Source organism: Crocodylus siamensis, chromosome 2 (assembly GCF_052110815.1).
Source record: "Crocodylus siamensis isolate JL-2025a chromosome 2, ASM5211081v1, whole genome shotgun sequence".
Taxonomy (NCBI): Eukaryota; Metazoa; Chordata; order Crocodylia; family Crocodylidae; genus Crocodylus; species Crocodylus siamensis.
The window spans coordinates 207875855-207895391 of record NC_143396.1 but is presented as its reverse complement, the minus strand read 5'-3'; the positions used below and the strand labels follow the sequence as shown (position 1 = coordinate 207895391).

Below are 19537 nucleotides of genomic sequence, written 5' to 3'. Positions count from 1 at the left end.
AAAGGAAAGGAAAAACAAGGCTGCATGGGATGAACGCAAAATGTGACGTTTTCTTTTTGAAAGTTGGCCTTTCCAGCTAGTTTAGGGGGAAAAAAAATCCTTGCTTTCTGCCCTCAAGACACGATTCGGAGTTGTTTAGCATGTAGGGGTGCTAATTTGACTTGTGTTAAACTGGATTGAAGGCTGCAGCATACAGCAGTAGGTGGTGATGTAATAGGTACCAACGCACATGGATATATAAATATCGTGGCTAGGGCTAAAGCGCTATGGCTGAGCAGCTATAGAAGAAGATCAACACTTCAGACAAGACTTCTGGAGTTGAGATCAAGTTCAGAATAAGCTTCAGCTGAGCCGGTCCTCCTGGGGTTGTGTTGGTTTTTTTTTTTCTTTCTTTCTTTCTTGGGGTTTTTGTTTTTTTTTTTTTTTGCTTCCTTTTTTTTTTCCCTCCCCTGGCTCGCAGGATTCCTCCCCTATGCAACCTGACCAGGAAAACCATAGCTCCTCTGGGGACTGAGCTACTGGGTTCCCTCCTTTGCTACTTCTTCTCCTTTTTCTTTTCCTTTTTTTTTTTTTTTCTTTGATCTAAGTATAAAGTGGGAGCTCGGAGGCGAGGGTATTTTTAGAGCAATTGACTCCCTTTCTAACCACGTGTGCTGCCCATGTTGATCAGGATGACTCTCCCCTCGGCCTTCTTGCCAATCTTGCTCCTGGGACTGCTCTCGCCCTGGGTGGCGCGCTGCGTCCCCTTCGCTGCCCAGCACAACGACACCCTGGAGTGGCGCTGGGAGACTCTCTTCTCTCGCTCCATGGCCCGGCTCCCGGGGGAGAGGAAGGAGCTCAGCCGGGACGGGGACTATCTGCTGGGCATCAAGAGGCTGCGCCGTCTCTACTGCAACGTGGGCATCGGGTTTCACATCCAAGTTTTGCCAGACGGCAGAATCAACGGGATTCACAACGAAAATCGATACAGTAAGCGGCTTCTCGTCTTTTTTTTCGCTCTCCCCCCCGCCCCGCTCTCTCTTTGCCTCCCTCCCTCCCCGTGCCCCCCACCTGGGCGGTTTCAAGAGCGGATCTAGGGCTCGGCTCGCTGGCGGCTTCCAGCGCAACTCACCTGCTTGCTGACCCCGCCGCCCGGGCCGGTGCCCTCCCTTAAGTCCCCCTGCAGCAGAGACCTCTATTGTTTTTTAAAAGGATTTTTTGTTTCCACCCCAGGGCGGGCGGGGGGGGGGTATTGATTGTGTTTCCACCATCTAGAAAGTAGATCCGCTCTCCCAAGAGTGCCTCTTGTAGCCCCTTGTACAGAGCAGTGCAAGGGCCCCTTTTCCGGGGGGTCTTCTTGCAGCTGGTTACGTAGGTCTTGTGAGCGGCTTTCCAAAGTCAGCTGCAAAGCAGCCCAAAGAAGCACGGTCCAAATGAAGCTTCACCCGCCGCCTTGCTGCGGCGCAGGAGGGACCCGGGCTCTCAGCTCAGTAGCTCCGATCCTGCGGGAGACACCCAGATGAGCCACGAAAAAGAAAAGAAAAAAAGAGCATGTCTCCAGCATGTGTGCAAAACGCATGTGCGTGACACAGGCTTCAGGGGCACCCATGAGCCGCGGGGATCAATGGGGAAAGGCTGGTTTTGGGGTTTTTTTCTTTTTCCCCCCCTTGCTCCTGCCTTCACTTCTATTTTTATTTGTCATCACCTTTAGGGGCTAACAATGAGGCACTTGCTCGGGAGGGACGTGGGCAGGAGGCTTGTGTGTGAGGCTAGAATTGCTTAAAGCAATATTTGTCCTGCTGTCGGAAAGAACCAGGTGTTCTGCCCACGCCAACATCTGGATGCTCGGCCCACAGCGGGCAGCCTCTTCTTTTTTCCGCCCCAGACGCTCATTTGGGAGCAATGCCATCGCCAGGAGTGAGGAGAGCCCAATCGACAAGCATCTGTTCGTGTCTTAACCCCGTGGCCCCGTGACTCTATCTGATACCCAACTGAAACAATAGGATGTGGGGGGGGGAGGCAGCACCGTGACAAATGGTTCACTTGCCACGACGTTATTGCTACTTATTTTTAACCGGGGGAAGGACCCAGAGTCTAGCCAAATCCGAGGGAAATGAATGACTCCAGGCAGTGGCTTGGTTGGAAACCTACCACAAAGACATGCCTGAAGAAGGGTGCTTGCAAAGCTTGCACCCCCCCCCCTCCCAGCCCCCTCCCCAGCGACTCAGCTGGTCTAATAAAAGATACCGCGTCCACTCCAAGAAGCTTGCCTAAGACAAAGAGCAATCTTGACCCTTGCAGGCAGCTGGGCTGAGGAGTTAGGAACATTATAGTCCAGCCTGGCTGGGGGGGACCGGGCTGGAGTGGCCCTGGGCTCCCCGCAGATGAAGGCGCAGTAATGTAATCCCGCATTCTTGCAGGACATCTGCTATCTGACTCCTTCTGCATCGCCCACAGGTCTGCTCGAGATCTCTCCAGTGGAAAGGGGGGTGGTGAGCCTCTTTGGCGTGAAGAGTGGCCTCTTCGTAGCCATGAATAGCAAAGGCAAACTCTACGGCTCTGTAAGTACGGGGAAGTGCTGGCAAGGGCGCGGGGTGCCGCGGGTCGCCATCGGCCCAGCTCCCCGGAGCAGCCTTGGTGCGGCGGTGACTGCAAGGTGTGCGGTGCAGGGCTGCGACTGCGGCGGAGCCTTTGATGTCAACGCCATTCTTTGCCTCCCCAGCCAGGGGATGCACTTACTGGGCGAAAAATAGAGTCACTCAACCATGGACCACCCATATTGTTAAGTATGTCCACAACTACAGTAATCCCTTTGTTTGGCAAGCCCACATGCCAGTCTGGATTCAGGGGGGAAACTCCCCCCTCCCCCCGCCTCCCAGATATTAACAGCTTCAATCAGGTATCCATGTACCTGCTCCGTTCCTCCGGGGGAACTTTAGCTTCTGATCAGTCCCACGTGTGATCTTTTATGGCAAGGCAAATCAATAGCCGACAGCTCATGAGTGATCGCTGTTTGGGAAGGCTGCGGCAGGCTGCTGACGGACAGGCAGGCATCTCGGGGCTCCTACCTCGCCTGCCAAGCAAATCTGGTAGGGCAGGAGGGAAGGGGAGGCTGAGCCCGCAGGTCGACACTGCAGAGATGCTAGGGGCTGGGAGGGACCTTACAAGATAATCATCTTGGGAGCAAAGAGTTAAAAGGATTTCATTTGGTTGAACCCACTTGGTTGGAAGAATAATAATGCAAGTCTTGTTTCTGGTCACTTCCAGCTTTCCCTCGCCTGGTTGCTTTCCCCTTTGTATGAGTGACTGTGGGCAGCATCATGCAGCCCTGTGATCCTGCATGGAGCATTCTAGTTTCAGGCTGGCTTTGCTATCAATGCCGTGTCTGTTTTCCAGTCTCCCCACATGCATTTAGAAGGCCCTTTGGTTGAACAAGGGGCAGATCCCAGCCTCCCTAGCTCAGCCCAAGCTGGCAGTGAAGTTTTGCCTGAATAAGACTGTGAAGCATCCAGAGCAATTCTCTGAGGGCCTGATCCTCTGCCAGCGGAGTCTAGAGCAGCGGTTCTTGACCAAAACTGGGTCACCAGAATATATGACAGGGTCACAAACAAACTTTAAAAATGGATTCTCCTTTAAAATGTGGGAAACTGTGACTCTTCCCCTGCAGGCTGACAGAGCTCCAGCCTGCAAGGGGCTGCTGGCCCCCCACCCTCTGCCCCACACACTAGGGTGTGAGGGGGGCAGGAGTGAGGGGCACTGGGTTGGGGCTGGCCATCAATGTTTACAGATGGGTCCTGGTACAAAAGAAGGTTGTGAACCACTGGTCTAAAGGACTTTTTCCATTGACTACAATCAAGGCAGACACAGGCTCTCACAGTACATCTTCCCTGGCAACATTTCTAAAGGGGCCATTCTGCTGCTTTGTGTGCTTTGGGTGATCTAATACCCACTGCTCTCCCCTGCAGGCTCTGTGGCAGGTGGAGCTCTCACCCTAACAAAACTGGGTTTTGAAGCCATTAATAATAGACATGACTCCATTTGTTACTACAGTACCTGCCAGAGCCAGCTTTTAGCTGCACTGGTATCAGTACCTGGGGACACCTGCAACACCTGCTCCCTTTATGCCTGCCTAACCAACCACTGCACGTTACTTACTTTCATCCCTGTCTGCTTGCCTGGTCTCTTTGATGGATTCAAGCTTCTCATTCAAAACTAAGATTTAAGAAGGAGGAAATACTGTAAATACTGTGTGTAAATATTATTGTAAGTACCTTTAAAATGCTTTCCCTCTTCCCTCTTCAAAGAAGGTGGGAGAAGCAGAGGGGGTTGGGGGGGGAAGGTTAATATTTGGAGACTTCTGAGCTATGAGAAATCCCAGGTCATTTCTTGCTGGAAATGCGGTGAATATTTTTGGAAGCCAAGAAAACGTTGTTGTTAGTTGTACAGTAAACTCAGGGAGCTCAATAGTTTTTTTACGTTTAAATAACACGACGTGTGTGATTACAGTTCAGAATGCCCATAGAAAGCCATGTGAGGACTAAAAGTTAAAATCCTGCCTCTGGCAAATGAGGAGAAGGCCCACTGACTAGCTCTACAAGAGAAAGTGAACAGAATTTGGCCTTAAAATTATAGAGCTGCATGATCTGCCATGAAAAGGGTCTCACTTTTCCACCAATATGTAGACACTGGGACTAGATGCTCTTAGTCCATTCAAACATATGACTCAGATCTTAAAAACCTTAATGGGTGGCCTCTGATGGGTTGTCTGAAGCTTCAATCTGACAATCACTTCAAAAGATTTCCAGGAGAAAAAATCAGCTGTGCATTTTCCTCCATCAGGCCTACGCCTGGTGGCAATACTATTTCCATGTCTGATATTTAATTTCTCCCTCTCCCTTCCCTTTTCTTTTTATTTCAGACTCATTTCAATGATGAATGTAAATTCAAAGAGATTCTCCTGCCAAACAACTACAATGCTTACGAGTCCAGAATTTACCCTGGGATGTACATAGCTCTGAGCAAAAATGGAAGAACAAAGAAAGGCAACAAGGTGTCTCCCACAATGACAGTGACACATTTTCTACCTAGAATCTGAGACATCTCCCTTCAGACCTACCTCAGTGCAGGGGAAGAGACAAAACACAGGCTTGGGGGAAAACATGGTGCACTTTTATTGGAGAGTTTTATGCAAGAGTAGGTGTAAAATATTTAAATTAATTATTTAAATATGTATATATTGCCACAAAATTATTTATAGCCCTGATTTTTTTTTTATTTCTAAAAAACAAAACAAAGCAAACCTCCAACCCAAGGGATGTCATTTAATGGTGCAACAGTGGAAGACTTCTGCATTGTGGTTTATTTAACTTTTTTTTTAAGTTCTCACAGGTGTGCTGCTATTAAGTGTTTTAAAACAAGTGAAATTCGATTCCTATATTACAATGTTTTGCACTGTTTGTGTGTTGTATGGTGTTTGTTCTTGTACTCATATTTGTTTGTTTTCTTCTTTAAAAAACAAAACGAAATATTGCCACCAGATAAGGTCTTAGTCTTTGAAAATGAGCTGTGCAAACCTTTCTCAGTTTTGATGCTAGCTTGTAGCAACATACAATGTCTGACCTCCTTTGTGCAGTGTTGCTATTTAATTGAAACAGTATCCGTTTTCTTCTGGTACAGAAAGTGCAGTGTTGAAGTACTACCCCACAAATCTGTTTTTAGATCTGCCAGTGCTGAACTTTGAACTTTCCTGCAGTCAATCTTAGTAGAGCTACTAGGCAGTAGAGACCCTTTAAGCAACTATATAAGCTCCAGTTTTTCCCTCTTTCTGTTTAGATACATAGGAGCATAATTTCTTTTGTGGCCCTTAGAGGAAGCTCATATTACATGATTGCTTTGCATATTAGGTTGAAAAAGTGTGTGTCTACCCCTCCCCCAACACACACATGCTGTAAAATATGCTATCATAGGCTAAGTATATTGATTCAAATCAAAATTCCCTCTTCAAGTTTGGAGACAACATGTATTTTCCAAAGATCATGAAACTCTAGAGCACAAGTAATTTTTAAAAGCTATAATCAAAATACATTTTCCAAGAAACTCTAGAGACAACAGTCAGATTGGCTTCAAGCAATTGAAGTTGTTTTATATTTATTTATTATTAATTTCAAATGCAGTGTTTGGAAGGAGAAATATGCTGCTCTTCTCTGTGTCTCATTCCCTGACAAAGTTCATTAATTTCTACCTCACTAACTCCTTGAAGCCAGTCTCCTAACAAAATCTGCATAGATGGTGCACACTTTTCTGTTCAGTATTATAATTCCAGTAGCAGGGAGGGGATGATCTTTGCAATCCCAAATCTCTTTTTTTTCCATATGTAGCCAAAAGAATTCAAGATAGAGTTGGTTGCGTCCTATTTGAGCCTTGTCACGTTTGAGCTATCTTTACCCAGTGATTTACTTTTAGTAAGGATAATCATGGAGAAAATATTTGCAGACAGCTGTCAGGCTGCAGCACTATATGGTCATCAAGTAACCCTATATTTTTCTTTATATATTTTGCAAATGTAACCCGTGTCTCTAAAGCAATGAAGGAAAGACAAGTTTGATCATGGAGGGGGTGGGGAGAGGAGTGCAGAGCCCAAAATGATGGCAAGCTTTAAATTTGTTTTAAAAGTGCTACTTTATCATCCGGACATAACTTGCTTAAGTTGCAACCAAGACTGACTACAATGTTTAGAGTATTATTTTAATATGAGTTTAATATTCTTAGAGGATGTTTACAAATCATCTTCCAAATTACACTAATGAATTTTGAACAGGTACAAATCAGAAAGCTGCAATGATTTGAGTTCATCTTGATTTTCTTTTTACATTCCTATATGAAAAGTTTCCATTCTACTAGACTCACATATACTTGCTTGTATACTGTACTGACAAATGACCTTGAAGAATAAAGCTGCTTACCAGAAGTTCAGTGAGATCCAAGTATTAGCAGGACCAGATCTTAAACCATCTACTGCTGCTGCTCAAAATTAAAACAGAGTTTAAAACAAAGTCAAAGCAAGGGAGCACCGGGCAAATGTGGTGCTCATGGATTTTTCTGCAATTTGGGGGATTTCTGTACTTTCTTTGTTTTCTATATGTGAGTAATCATCTGTGTAATTATTGCCACTACCTCTGAAACCTCACACTGTTTCCAAGTTTCAGAAAGCAAAGTTGCGAAGAATTCATTTGAAGAATGTTCCTCCTTTGTCACCTTTCACTCCATTAAAATCCACAGCTGACCGCCTCATCCTACATGTATTCAGAGGTAGTTGTAACTTTCAAATACTGTTGTAAAATCTTTATATTGATGTTCCATGGTATGAGCTTTCACCATTTACCAGAATCTGTCTGTAGTTTTATACAGGTGCTGTTCAATATTGTGGTGTATGTGCTGTGCACATTTAAATGCATAATAAATTATAAACGTTTACATTGTATATACATTGGCACTGATTTGTATTCTTTGGATTGCAGTTTGTTCCTGTCATCTTACTCTGCTCTGTCAAAGATAGGGGAACTTTTAAATAATATAATATTAACAATAAGCAAACCAGATACTGTCTGGAGGCCTGGATCTGCAGTTATTACTCAGTTTTCTAGTGTGACTGCTTACTATCAACAGAATTTAATAGGAATTCTGCCTAATGAGTACATCTGGCCTAACATTTTTTACTGGACTAACATTTTCAGGGAAAACTCCCAAAGAAGACATTCTTAAATTTTTCCAAGAAATTATTGTAGTCATTTTTAAATCTGTACACTTCATTCAGTTAAGCTTATTATTATTAACAGCAGTAATTCCAGCCACCTTACACTATATTACATTATACTCTCTCTGTGTAGTAGTGACTAAAGGCCCAAATCAATATCAGAGACACTACATTAATAATTCTACTTTCTTTTCATGCTTATTCCAGTGAAGAGCTAACTGCCAGTAATGTTTGCTGAAACAGTAAGTTTTAATTAAACATTGCAGAATATAAAGAAATAAATACAAATTTGATTCTAAAAGGTAACATCTGCACTCACCCAACCTGAATATAGAAACTTACTCGTGGACCTGTGTGGCGAATTAAAAGATCCTGAATTTCACATTTTTATAATAAAATACTCTACAGAACAATGAATGAGCTGGTGAACCATTTTGAATAATAAATTTAAGAAGATCACAACCAGTTTTCAATTAAAATAAGGTAAATTTAATAAGTACATTTTTATTAAGGATTATTCACCTAATTATACTGTTAACTGGTGAATATGATAAATTCCTTTTCCGCTAGTTTCACCCAAGTAATGAAAGCTCAATGAATGCAGCGTTTTAAAAATTGTTTTCACACTTTTTTCCATTCACAATACCCATTAGATGATCCTTATTTTCTTAGCTGTAGTAAATAGTTAATAATATTTCATAGACTATTTTTAAGAAGCTAATTCACTCTTCAAAAGCTGAGATTCAAATTTGAGTTGTGTTAATTAGTTGTGGTTGGCCGTTTAAGTCACTTGGGTGCCAATCCCCAAAACATTTACACAAGTAGTTCACAATAGTCTCACTAATGCCAGTGCATAATTTATAGACTAGGTTTGGATCCAGAAATATTACAATCAGATTTCTAGTGTGACTGCTTACTATCAACAGAATTTAATAGGAATTCTGCCTAATGAGTACGTCTGGCCTAACATTTTTTTACTGGACTAACATTTTTTTGTGACAAAAATGAACTCTCAGTCAAAATTCAGTCAAAATGTTCCACAGGAATATGAGCATTTTCACAAAATGTCTTTTTAAAAAATAATTGAAATGAAATATTTTGAATTGATTGGAAATGAATGGTAATGCTTTTTTTGTTTTGAAATGACTTGTAATTTGGAGATTCATTTTATTTTATACAGTACTACAAATTCTAATATACATTTAAAAAGTCATAACCCATATAAAATGTTTTGCCTCTATAAAAAGGAAACATTTTATTTGAACCTAAACAAAATATTATTTTTAAAGTGCTGTTTCATGGAGGATTTTTAAATTTAATTTTCAATCCTATTTTAAATGAAAAAAATTCAAAATGGCAGAATTTCCTGTTCCCACAGCACTCTATTATCATACAAAATGAACAACTGTACCAAAACTCATTTTTCCAGTATTACAAATAAAAAAAATCCTAAATGAGTTTCGGATAAATTGCTACAAAACAGAAAAAAGCTGATACTCCATGAGAATTTCTGCAAAAGGAAGGGGATAGATAACTGAAATGAAGACAATATGTTAAATCAAGCAAAAACCTTGGGCACAATCTATTGTTAATGGGACAAAAGTACAAAAAAGATGCCTGACCCTGGGACTGCAAGGTCAGGGGAATTCATACTGTCTGTTGCTGTTTCATTTTTTCCAGGACTGTGTTTGTGGATCTGACTCTGGAAAGTATTTCTATAGCCAAGCTTCTAAAATTGGGTGAGTATTTAATATGTAGACTTGTCGAGAGATGTTTCTACATGTAAACATTTCCTTGTCCAACATGGTTTGCTCTGACCATTCACTCTAGAGGCATCTTTTTTTCTGGATATAACATTATAATTATGATGTGCATAGTATTATAAATGTATAAAGTGTTTTATAATAACCATATAAGCAAATAAAAAAACATTCCCTTGAGTTTCTCACAGTTTGAATACACAAAATGGGTATGATCCCATGAGCACACACAAAGGACTTGCTCATGGGTAGAGCTGAGGTTTTTCTGCCTGATAATGAAAATAAATATTTTCAGGTTATATCATGCTCCTGTTAATATCTATGGGGTTTTTATACTTTTTTTTTTTTCTTTAAAAGTTCCCAGTAGTGCTACATGTGCTAACAGTGGCGTAGTCACTACAGTAGATCAGCTGCCAGGGTTTTAACTGTCATGCACTCTATGTTTCCAAGCATGGAAATGACAGCACTGGTGACCAAAAGTGACTAGTCTAGACTAGTACTCCTAGAATAGCTAAGCCTTCATAGTTACATGGAAATTAGAGGTGGTGAGGAGTTTCAGGGGAGCAGTCTAGGGTAGACAAGGGCAATGGTTCTTTTGCCATCGTGCCAGGTATAAGTCCTTTCAGAACTGTAAGTTGAAGACACTCAGAAGTGCACAGGAGGTGCTCAGCCCATTATAGGCAGGGGGCCACAGTGACACACAGTCTTAGAACTGGAATTTTTTATGGAGCAGATGGGATTTTTGAGGAAAATGGAGAGGGCAGTGCATCGGTGAATAAGAAGTGAGAGAGATATTGAGGGTACATCCACAGTGGCATAATGAGGATGGGGCAAATGGAGCAAATGTCCCATGCACCAACTGGGAAATGGAGGCAAAAAAAAAGTGGCTGCTGGCAGCAGCTGCACAACTGCAGTCATGACTCCAGTGGCAACTGGAAGTCACTGTTGCCCCATCTTGACACTGCTGTGTTTACAAGCCAGACATCAATTATGGGAGGGAGAGAGGAAAGGGAAAGATCACAGGCAGAAACAGCTTTAGATCAGAGAGCCAGAAGAGGGGTATGAGTGCAGAACAGCTTGGGATTGACAGACAAGTGCTGAGACACCAGAAACTCAAAGGACAATAAGAGCAATGGGAAACAGTGAGCAGGCTGTTATGTTTCTGGGAGCTGGAAAAAAGCTTCCAGAATAATTGTCCAGTTAAGAAAAACATGAAGACACAATCACACTTCCACACTGCTTTCCCTTTCCACTGTCCTGACTCTTCCAAAACTTTCATTTTGGATTTGGACTTGTTCACATGGGACAGTGTTATCAGGTATACTGTTACTCTAGATTATCAGTGGCTTTAGACCTATAACCTGAACTCCTTCCAAAGCAGCACCTAGCTAAACAAAAACAAAACAAAACAAAACAAAGGATCCCCCAAACACTCCAGTGTCCATGGAAGGGTTAAACTGAGGTTATACAGGTAACTGTATTGATTTAAATGCACACCTTTGTTTATTCTGGTATAACTTCTCATGTAGACAAGCCCTCAGCTGAAGTGCCACCTGGCCTTACTATTCTGGGAAGACTTGAAATGCATGTCTTTTCTAGGGGACTGGGAGAGTCTTGGGGACTGGAATCATCAGGGATTGCACTGGGTTAGCCATATTAATATCAGGGTAGAGGGAGCTGAAGCAATCTTGGAACTGGCTCAGTGCAAGAAGAGTAGACGGACTCCTTTGGAGGCAGACCATCTGGCCCAGTCAGTTATAAGCCATCGTCATACAGCCCACAGGCAAGTCTGATCCAGCAGTGGAGAAACAGTCTGATGCAGGAAGGCAGTTGACTGCCTGTCAGAGTGAAACAGGGTGCTCCAAAAGAAGTTTGCTGGACAAAGAGGCAGCCCTGGAGGTGATGTATAATCTTCCAAGCCTCTGGTCGGATACTTTTCTTTTAATAGCCTCAAAAGTTTTGGTACAAGTTTGGGGTTCCAAACAGTCTCAAATCTCCCACCTCCACAACAAGGAAAATCCCAGTAAAATACTTCCAGAGATGGTTCTTCAGTTCATTTACAATTCCCAACTTGCATCATTGTCATTAAACAGCTGTATTGGCCATCAACTAACATTTCCAAACACTTCTTGAAGCCACTGGGAGCAAATAGATGAAGCTGCAGAGTTAATGTAAAAGGATGTAAATACTAGCTCACCAGAACCCACAGCATTTTACAAGTAGCTTTGACACTTTCCAAATACCTTTAAGCCAATGAAGATCTGATTTGTACTTCAGAGGTAACCTGATTAACAATCAGTTTGAAACTGGAATATGTTAATTGGTACAAACATCACCAAATCACTTTCTTTAGCTACTATGAAGTAGTGTGAATGAGAGATAGAAAAGGTCAATAAAGCATGGGGAGACGTAGAAAATGACCCTTGGATCATTCGTGCATCTATCTACAGTAGAATAGGGGGTGATTCATAAAGCAATATTATCTTTACACAAAAAAACCTACATAAAAGGAGCATTATGGTTGCACATCCCATGCACTCAGAAATTAGAAAATGGTAGAGCGGAGCTTACTCATCCAGCCTAACCCTAGTGCCTGTTTGAGTCTGTATTATTATGACATAGTCAGATAGATTGCAGCTGCAAGAAAGAATGGAGGCTCTTCACATGTGTTTTTATATTGTGGTAGAACCGAAGGTGATGAAGAAAGAGTAAGTAAGCTTTCCATTCCTGTTCTACAGTAAAGCAAATATACAGATAAATAAAAGAATTGACAGTCTTTCTGAAATTTTAAAATCTGAGTAATGTTACAATAGAATATATATCCAGGAGGCTACTGGTTTTACCCCCGGCAAAAGAAATGCCACCAAAAAGCTGTGAACCTGAAGTCCACTCCATAATGGGGTAGACTGGGCTCTTTAGCCCTGGTTGGCAGCCAGTCTAGGAGTTGACCCCCGATAGGTGGACAAAAGCATGATCTCCTTTTTTCTGACACCTCCTGTGACCACGCTGGTTCCAAGTGTACTGGTACCTGCCTTTCCTTTGGATAAACCAGCAAGGCTGAGGGTAACAATGGTGTGTAGGCAGATCAATGTCTCCATATACACTATCCAAAGAACCTTGTCTGCCTATACATTATCCAGGCTTTTGCACCCTGGAGAGGTCATTCTGGCTTCGCTTTATCTTTCAAGCGAGGATTATGTTCAGCAAGCTGATGTCTCACTTGGCGTAATTCTATCGTCTTGCTCTAGACAGACAGATGCTTACTATGACATAGTCTTTAACTAATGATCAGGCACTATTTCCTGCAGAATCCCTGCCCCATTCGATGTGCAGGATGGACAGCGATCATCACAAGAGCAGCTCCTAAATATTTTATTTTCTCCTTTTTGTCCAATGTATTGCCCCTGCCTTATTTGCAGCACACCATTATCCCTGCTCACAGATCTAATTATTAATTTCCTCATGAGCTTTCTATGAGACTATTACTTGTACTTCACTGATACACATTTATTTTGGAATAATAAATTCCAGGGCTGCCTCTTTGTTCCATTATTTTGGAATAAATGTTTGCTTCCCTTCCATATTCTAGAGGAATATTGTATTTTTATTAATTATTATTGTAATATTTATAGATTCTTCTGCCTTAGTTATTCCCAAGCCTCCTAAGCCTCTTTTTTCCTTATCACCTCCAGGCTGTCATTATACTGTCTCCCCCCACATGACTGCTTGCTCTGTCCAAGCATCCTGTGGGCTCGTCATCAGATCTGTCTTCCTTACATAGTCCCAGTTTCCCACACTGAGCAACTCATCACAGTCTTCTCATCCAATCTCAGTTTTCTATCATACATTTCTAATCCCAAATTATCACCTCAAGCAGCTTGCACAATTCTCCTTACCCCACTGGTCACAAGCTACTTCCTGGGCTCACATTTACTTGAAGTCTTCCCTCCAACTGGGTCACATTTCTTCCATTATCCCTCTCCAAAATCCAAATGATTTTCAGTCCCACCTGCTCCTACCCCAGTTTGCCTCCAGTTTAAAGTTCCTTTCTCTTTTGTCAAGCCAGGCTCAGTCTCTTCCTCTAGTTCTCAGTACCTGGTCTTCCTGTCCAACCAGTTCCTAATCCTAATCTCCTGTTTCCCTAGCTCCTCTTTAAGCAATCCATCCCACTGCCACTCCACCTTTCCCATTCCTATGCATGTGCACTCTGCATGCAAGGCAAGTTCTCCCACTGTAGTGCCTGGATATAAACAGGGGAAACACTGAAAGCTCAAGAAAAACAGGCTCTTTGATCTCAGTTTCTGTGCATAGTGTCTTCCCACTAGCTGTGAGGACAAGTTGCAAGAAAAGTCCTCCTCAACATTTATAGCCACTGAAAGAAGCATGACCAGTAAAGATGCGCTCTTCAGAGACTTTAATTGATGTATTCTGATAAATCGCTACTGAGCATGGAAGAACAGACGTTTGAATTTTTTTCCCCCAGTGGCTCAATATTTTGCAGGTTAGATATCATGGGGATGACATATCCTTGACATCAAAGTGATCACCACCCCATTTCAAATCCTTGCTCCAAGGCATGGAGGCACAAAAGCTCTCAGAATTCATTTTTAACATGGCAAAATCAACACAATGTTTCTTAAATTCATTCTGGACATGCCTGAAATTTGGAAGCATTATTAGCAACTGAAAATAGAGTCTAATATGGGGCGTTAGGCAACCTTATCTATCAGCAATTTTACCAGCTCTGCCTATAGGGTACAGGGAAACTAATGTAAAAAAATCTTTATATAAACATCTGTCCAGCTTTAAATGACCAGTCTTAAAAATTCCAAGGCATTTTACATTATGAAGTTATCTTTATTGGTGACTAACATTAAAAGAAAATGATCAGAATTTGTCCCATATATAGTTCTTCCTAGTAGTCTAATCGAACCTCTTTGGTCCTCAAAGTAAAGCACAAAATGGATACATGCATGTTCAGGAAACTGTTCCTTGCATAGTGCTGCATGTCATTTCTGAATGTTATGAGGAACACTTGATGGCAGCTAAATATTATCATCTCCAATTATTTCACTTGTGCCAAGGGTAACTGGTGACAACAGATCAATGCTTCAGATTTAAGTAATCTACATTAAAAATCTGTTTTAATTAGCTGCATTTTAAGTAGTTTATAAATAAAAAATTACGTGAAATGCAACATTCCATGCAATTATTTTTAACTTTTCCACAGAGTTGTTAGCTGTCCTTATCAGAAGATTTCTCATCCTCTTGTAGATCATTTTTTGTTGGTCACTTGAATGGTCAGTTAATACCCTGTAGTAGATGCTAAGTAGTAAAAAGTCAACAAGCGGAGGGAAATATAGTGTTATAAATGCTTGTGAGAGCCATTCCTACGTCTGTGGCTGCTTATACACAGGGGAGTGTTTTGTTATGCTGATTTTTATAAGCACCGATTAATACAAACACCTGGTAAATGCCACAGAAGAGTCACAGATTTTTCACTTTGGACCTTTAAAAACAGTAGCCTTGAAAAGTAACTAACTCCATTTCAATGCATTCTGTAGATTGCAACATATAACAAAATGTCATTGGCAGGCAGGTATATATTATGGTTCAGACTGCTATCACCTTTAAGTTTTCTACTAGGACTTCTATCTGAAGGGCAGAGTTAGAATTAGCCATTTTGTGACTGTCCTGTGTAATGAGATTACATCTCATTTGGTTAAAGGATTCAGTAGTTTTCAATTCCAAAAACAGGTGGATATGTTATAAAAGGAAAGAATCTATTTTCAAGGAAGGTTTTTATTTCGGCTGCACCTTAAAGAGGTGGTTCCCAACCTTTTTTATACTGTGGACTGGCATGGGAACAGGACAGGGCACATGGAGCCGGCTGCCTCCCTCGTGGGGCTGCCCCAGCTGCCCAACTTTAACCCCACACATGATTGCCGGTGGTAGAAACCACTCGCCCAGGCGGACAGATGGGGGTCTGTGGCCTGGTGGTTGGGAACCTCTGCCTTAGATAAGGTGATGTAAATGATGGTCCATGATCTCTGACATGTAGCACATCATACTCCCTGGCATCTTCATTTAGGGTGAAATTCACCCCATGCAGATGAGATGGATAAGACCTATATATCACTTAAATCCTGCTAAAATGTACTTTGGTAGTGTGAGTAGTGCATACAATTTGTGCTTGTCCTCTACATGGATTATATCTTCCCTTACATGCATTTCTTCTTCTATTACTTAGAAAGGAAAGAAAGAGGCATGGATGCAAAATTCTGGCTTAAGAATGAAGGAATCACTATGATGAGACTGAGGAAAAGAAAGCAACTCCTAGAAATTAACTTTACACTTCAGCATCTTAAGCTTGTCAGCAAGTGGTGACAAAATGAATGTGTTTTTAAATCTTATGGAGGAGTAACAAACCTATGTGAAATACAAAAAAACTGTCCTGCTGTGAACCAACAAATAGTGCTACTCTGAGATGTCACCTTCTGAAAAGTCTAGCAAAAGGACCTCATTCTGATCTTCAAAATGTAAACACAATCTTCTCAGCATTCACTGACTTTATCTAGGCCTGCAAAGCTTAATGGAGCTCCATTCCCTGTGCTACATTTTTTTCTTTTGGATAGGTCTTGGGGGTCACAAAGCTTATATAATATTAAGACTATTTATTGTCTAAAATCAGGTAAAGAAAAGAAGTATGAAAAGTGACATTACTATTCACCTGCTTAATCATTTAATAAAACATTCAAAATGATTTATCTATGCCAAAGGTAACTGATGATGATAGAAAAATATTTCAGATTTGAATAGATTAAATTAATCATAATATGCATTCAATTAGATATTGTGGCTTTGATTCTGCAAAGAGAACTAAATGGACTGGCCCCCTGCATCTGCACAGAGATTACTGAGTTCAGTTGGATGATGCATTGGTCAGATGACCATCCATGCAGTTCGAGCACCATTTTAAGATTGCTATAGTCTCTTTATATAAGGTCATCAATGAAAAAAAGCATCAAGGACATCTGCTTTGCTGATAGTACCAGTGCACTAAAGAACATACAAACAGCTGCCTGGATAAATGTATGAATTAAAGGTCATAATGCCTCATGTAATATAAATTTTACAAGTATTCTTCTTAATTCATTACAATTCTTAAAGAATCATTAAAATAGTAATCAAAGAAGATTAACAGCACTGTCACAGACTACTGTGTATTACATTTCTGCTAATGATTAAATAGCATACTACCTATAGTTACTAATGTGTTAACATTTAATAAAGAACCTTATTGAAAGTCACTGAAAGGAATATATTAACACTTTCTTTCAAAATAATGGTTCTCAGGGAAAAGCCACTATATGATAGAAAATTTAGCTTTATCTGGAAGAAAGTTTAGGAAGAAAATGTGTAGTGTGTCTGGGGAAGAGATTAAAATAATTTTATTATTTCTCTAAGTTATGGGCTTTAGCAAGCTGGCAAGCATAGAAGGCAGTTTAATGGTACACAACCTTCTTTGCAGCAAACAGGAAGTTTCTATGACTTTTCCTGTTCCATAATTAAAACACTTAGGTTAATTTTTCATAATTAAATCTCCATTGTAAAACAGTTGGAGTAATGAAAAAGGCTAATTTACATTTTAATAAATAGAAGCAACAAAATTGGTGATTGGAAAAGCTCCTGAAATATCCTGTGCGGCATGCAATGAATAGTTGGTAATAAATATATTCCTTTATTGCTGGCTAGAGAACTTCAAGAAGACAAGCCTTATTCATTTGTAATATGAGCATATTCCTGATAATTAAATTAGAGACATCAGTGGTACAGGCAAACACCAATCACAGCAGAGAGAAAGATGTTGAGTTTCACACATAATTTGTTTCTGACTCTTTAGCAGTGTCATGTCAGACATACAATAAGTAGAAAGCAAATACTTGCTACTTAGCTCTCCCACCCAGCAAACACTTTTGAGCATCTATTAGGAACAAGCCGCCTTCCTTTGGCACAGTGGCTTGTTTACTCTGAGGACTAAAGCTCTTTTGTGGAAAGTTTACACTACAAAAATAAATGGTTAGAAAAGGGCAAAACAAGCAATCTAGTAAGAACAGTAATTTGAAGAGATCAGATAGGTCAAATAACTTACATTCAGATGCATTTTACTACAGACCTGATTCAGCTCTTACAGGAACAGGACACTTACTATTGACATCACTGGGTTTACTCAAGCCCTAAATCCACTCCTGGCAAGTCATGTTCTTCCAAACTAAATTCTTCTCAATTTCAGTCCAAATAAGGGCCCAAACTTTCCTTTGCCTTTGCGTAAGTCCATGATGTACCTGTATGCATGTTGGGGGGGGAACAGTCTTCCCCTAGTTTGTATTCCCTATACAAGGCCTGTGGATAGTGTAGCCCCTGTTCTTTGGAGAAAAGGGGAATTTCCCCTCCTGGCTTCCAAGAGCTGCAAAAAGAACCTGGAAGGAAGTGATCCCATGACACTGTGATTCAGAGAATCATACCAAATTAAGGTTGAAAGGGACCTCAAGAGGCCATCTAGTCTAACCTCCTGCTCAAACCAGGACCATCCCCAACTAGATCATTCCAGCTAGGGCTTTGTCTAGCTGGGCCTTAAAAACCTCAAAGGATGGAGATTTCATCACCTCTCTAGGTAACTTGTTCAAGTGCTTCACCACCCTCCTAGCAAGAACATTTTTTCCTAATATCCAACCTAAACTTCCCTAGCTGCAACTTGAGATCACTGCTTCTTGTTGTGTCATCTGCCACCACTGAGAACAGTCTAGCTCCATCCTCTTTGTAACCACCCTTCAGGGAATTAAAGGCTTCCATCAAATTCCTCCCTCAGTTTTCCCTTCTGCAGATTAAATAAGCCCAGTTCCCTGAGCCTCTCTTCAAAAGTAGTGTGTCCCAACTCCCTAACCATTTTCATTACCCACTGCTAGACTCTCTGCAACTTGTCCACATCCTTTCTGTAGTGGAGGCCCAAAACTGAACACAGTACTCCAGATGTGGCCTCACCAGTGCAGAATAGAGAGGAATACTTACTTCCCTTGACCTGCTGGCAACACTCCAACTAATGCAGCCCAGTATGCTGCTAGCTGTCTTGGCATCAAGGCCACAGTGTTGGCTCATATACAGCTTATTGTCCACTGTAACCCCCAGGTCCTTTTCTGAAGAGCTGCTGCCCAGCCAGTCAGTCCCCAGTCTGTACCAGTGCATGGGATTGTTCTGTCATAAGTGCAGGACTTTGCGTTTGTCCTTGTTGAATCTCATGAAATTTCTTTTGGTCCAATCCCCTAATTTGTCTAGATCACTCTGAATCCTAGCCCTACCTTCCAGCATATCTACTACTCCACCCAGCTTGGTTTCATCGCGAACTTGCTAATGGTGCACTCCATCACAACTTCCAGATTATTAAAGAAGATACATATTGATCAAAACTAGCCCCAGGACCAACCCCTGGGGCACTCCACTTGATACTGGCTGCCAAGTAGACATCAAGCCATTGATCCTGATGATCCAGCCAGCTTTCTATCCACCTTACAGTCCATTAATTCAACCATACTTCCTTTATTTAGCTTGCAAGAATGCTGTGGGAAACCATAACAAAAGCCTTGCTGAAGTCAAAGTATATCATATCCACTGCTTTCCCCACTTACACAGAGGCAGTCACCTCATTGTAGAAGGCAATTAGGTTTGTCAGGCATTCACCTTGCACTGGCCACAGAACAAACCATATTCACCAAGGGAATAAGCCACAGTCCTCATTAGGGTAAAACACTACCCATTAGGAACACTACCAATGCCCCTCCCAGGGTGTCTAAATGTCGCAATTTAAGTTAAGCTATTTCTACTCGGATACTTGTGTTGTATGAAACATTGATATGCTTTGTTAAATGTCAACCCAAAAAAGTATCAGTCAAAACAAAGTAGGAGGAATGCTTTGTCATGGCATGGACTGCAAACTAGAAAAAGCAAGCACAAAACAGCCTCCCCCAGGGTTTTCAGCTGTAATGTCTCT

The 19537-nt window shown here is 41.5% G+C and overlaps 1 protein-coding gene across 4 annotated transcripts; it reads left to right on the top strand.

Annotated features, from left to right (window-relative positions):
• Window positions 1–369: 369 nt before the first annotated feature.
• Window positions 370–16743, top strand: FGF4 (fibroblast growth factor 4). 4 transcript variants are annotated; one of them, XR_016440280.1, is made up of 6 exons: window positions 390–969; window positions 2437–2540; window positions 4898–5172; window positions 7179–7287; window positions 9413–9471; window positions 15743–16743. XR_016440280.1 is itself a non-coding variant. In XM_090032891.1 (4 exons), the coding sequence occupies exons 1-4, from the start codon at window positions 660–662 to the stop codon at window positions 4909–4911; spliced, it is 492 nt and encodes a 163-aa protein (XP_089889017.1). In that variant the 5' UTR covers window positions 370–659; the 3' UTR covers window positions 4912–5035. The 4 variants fall into 4 exon arrangements, 2 of the variants coding, with proteins under 2 accessions (XP_089889017.1, XP_089889016.1); XR_016440279.1 differs by having other exon boundaries at window positions 392–969; window positions 4898–7287; XM_090032891.1 differs by lacking the exons at window positions 7179–7287; window positions 9413–9471; window positions 15743–16743 and adding an exon at window positions 2702–2765 and having other exon boundaries at window positions 370–969; window positions 4898–5035.
• Window positions 16744–19537: the final 2794 nt, after the last annotated feature.

What these genes read in the sequence shown, in the direction of transcription:
- FGF4 (XM_090032890.1), top strand. Translation starts at nt 660, where the DNA reads ATGTTGATCAGGATGACTCTCCCCTCGGCCTTCTTGCCAATCTTGCTC. An exon ending in TCACAACGAAAATCGATACA is followed by an intron (nt 970 to 2,436) that starts GTAAGCGGCTTC and finishes CATCGCCCACAG; the next exon opens with GTCTGCTCGAGATCTCTCCA. An exon ending in AAGGCAAACTCTACGGCTCT is followed by an intron (nt 2,541 to 4,897) that starts GTAAGTACGGGG and finishes TTTTTATTTCAG; the next exon opens with ACTCATTTCAATGATGAATG.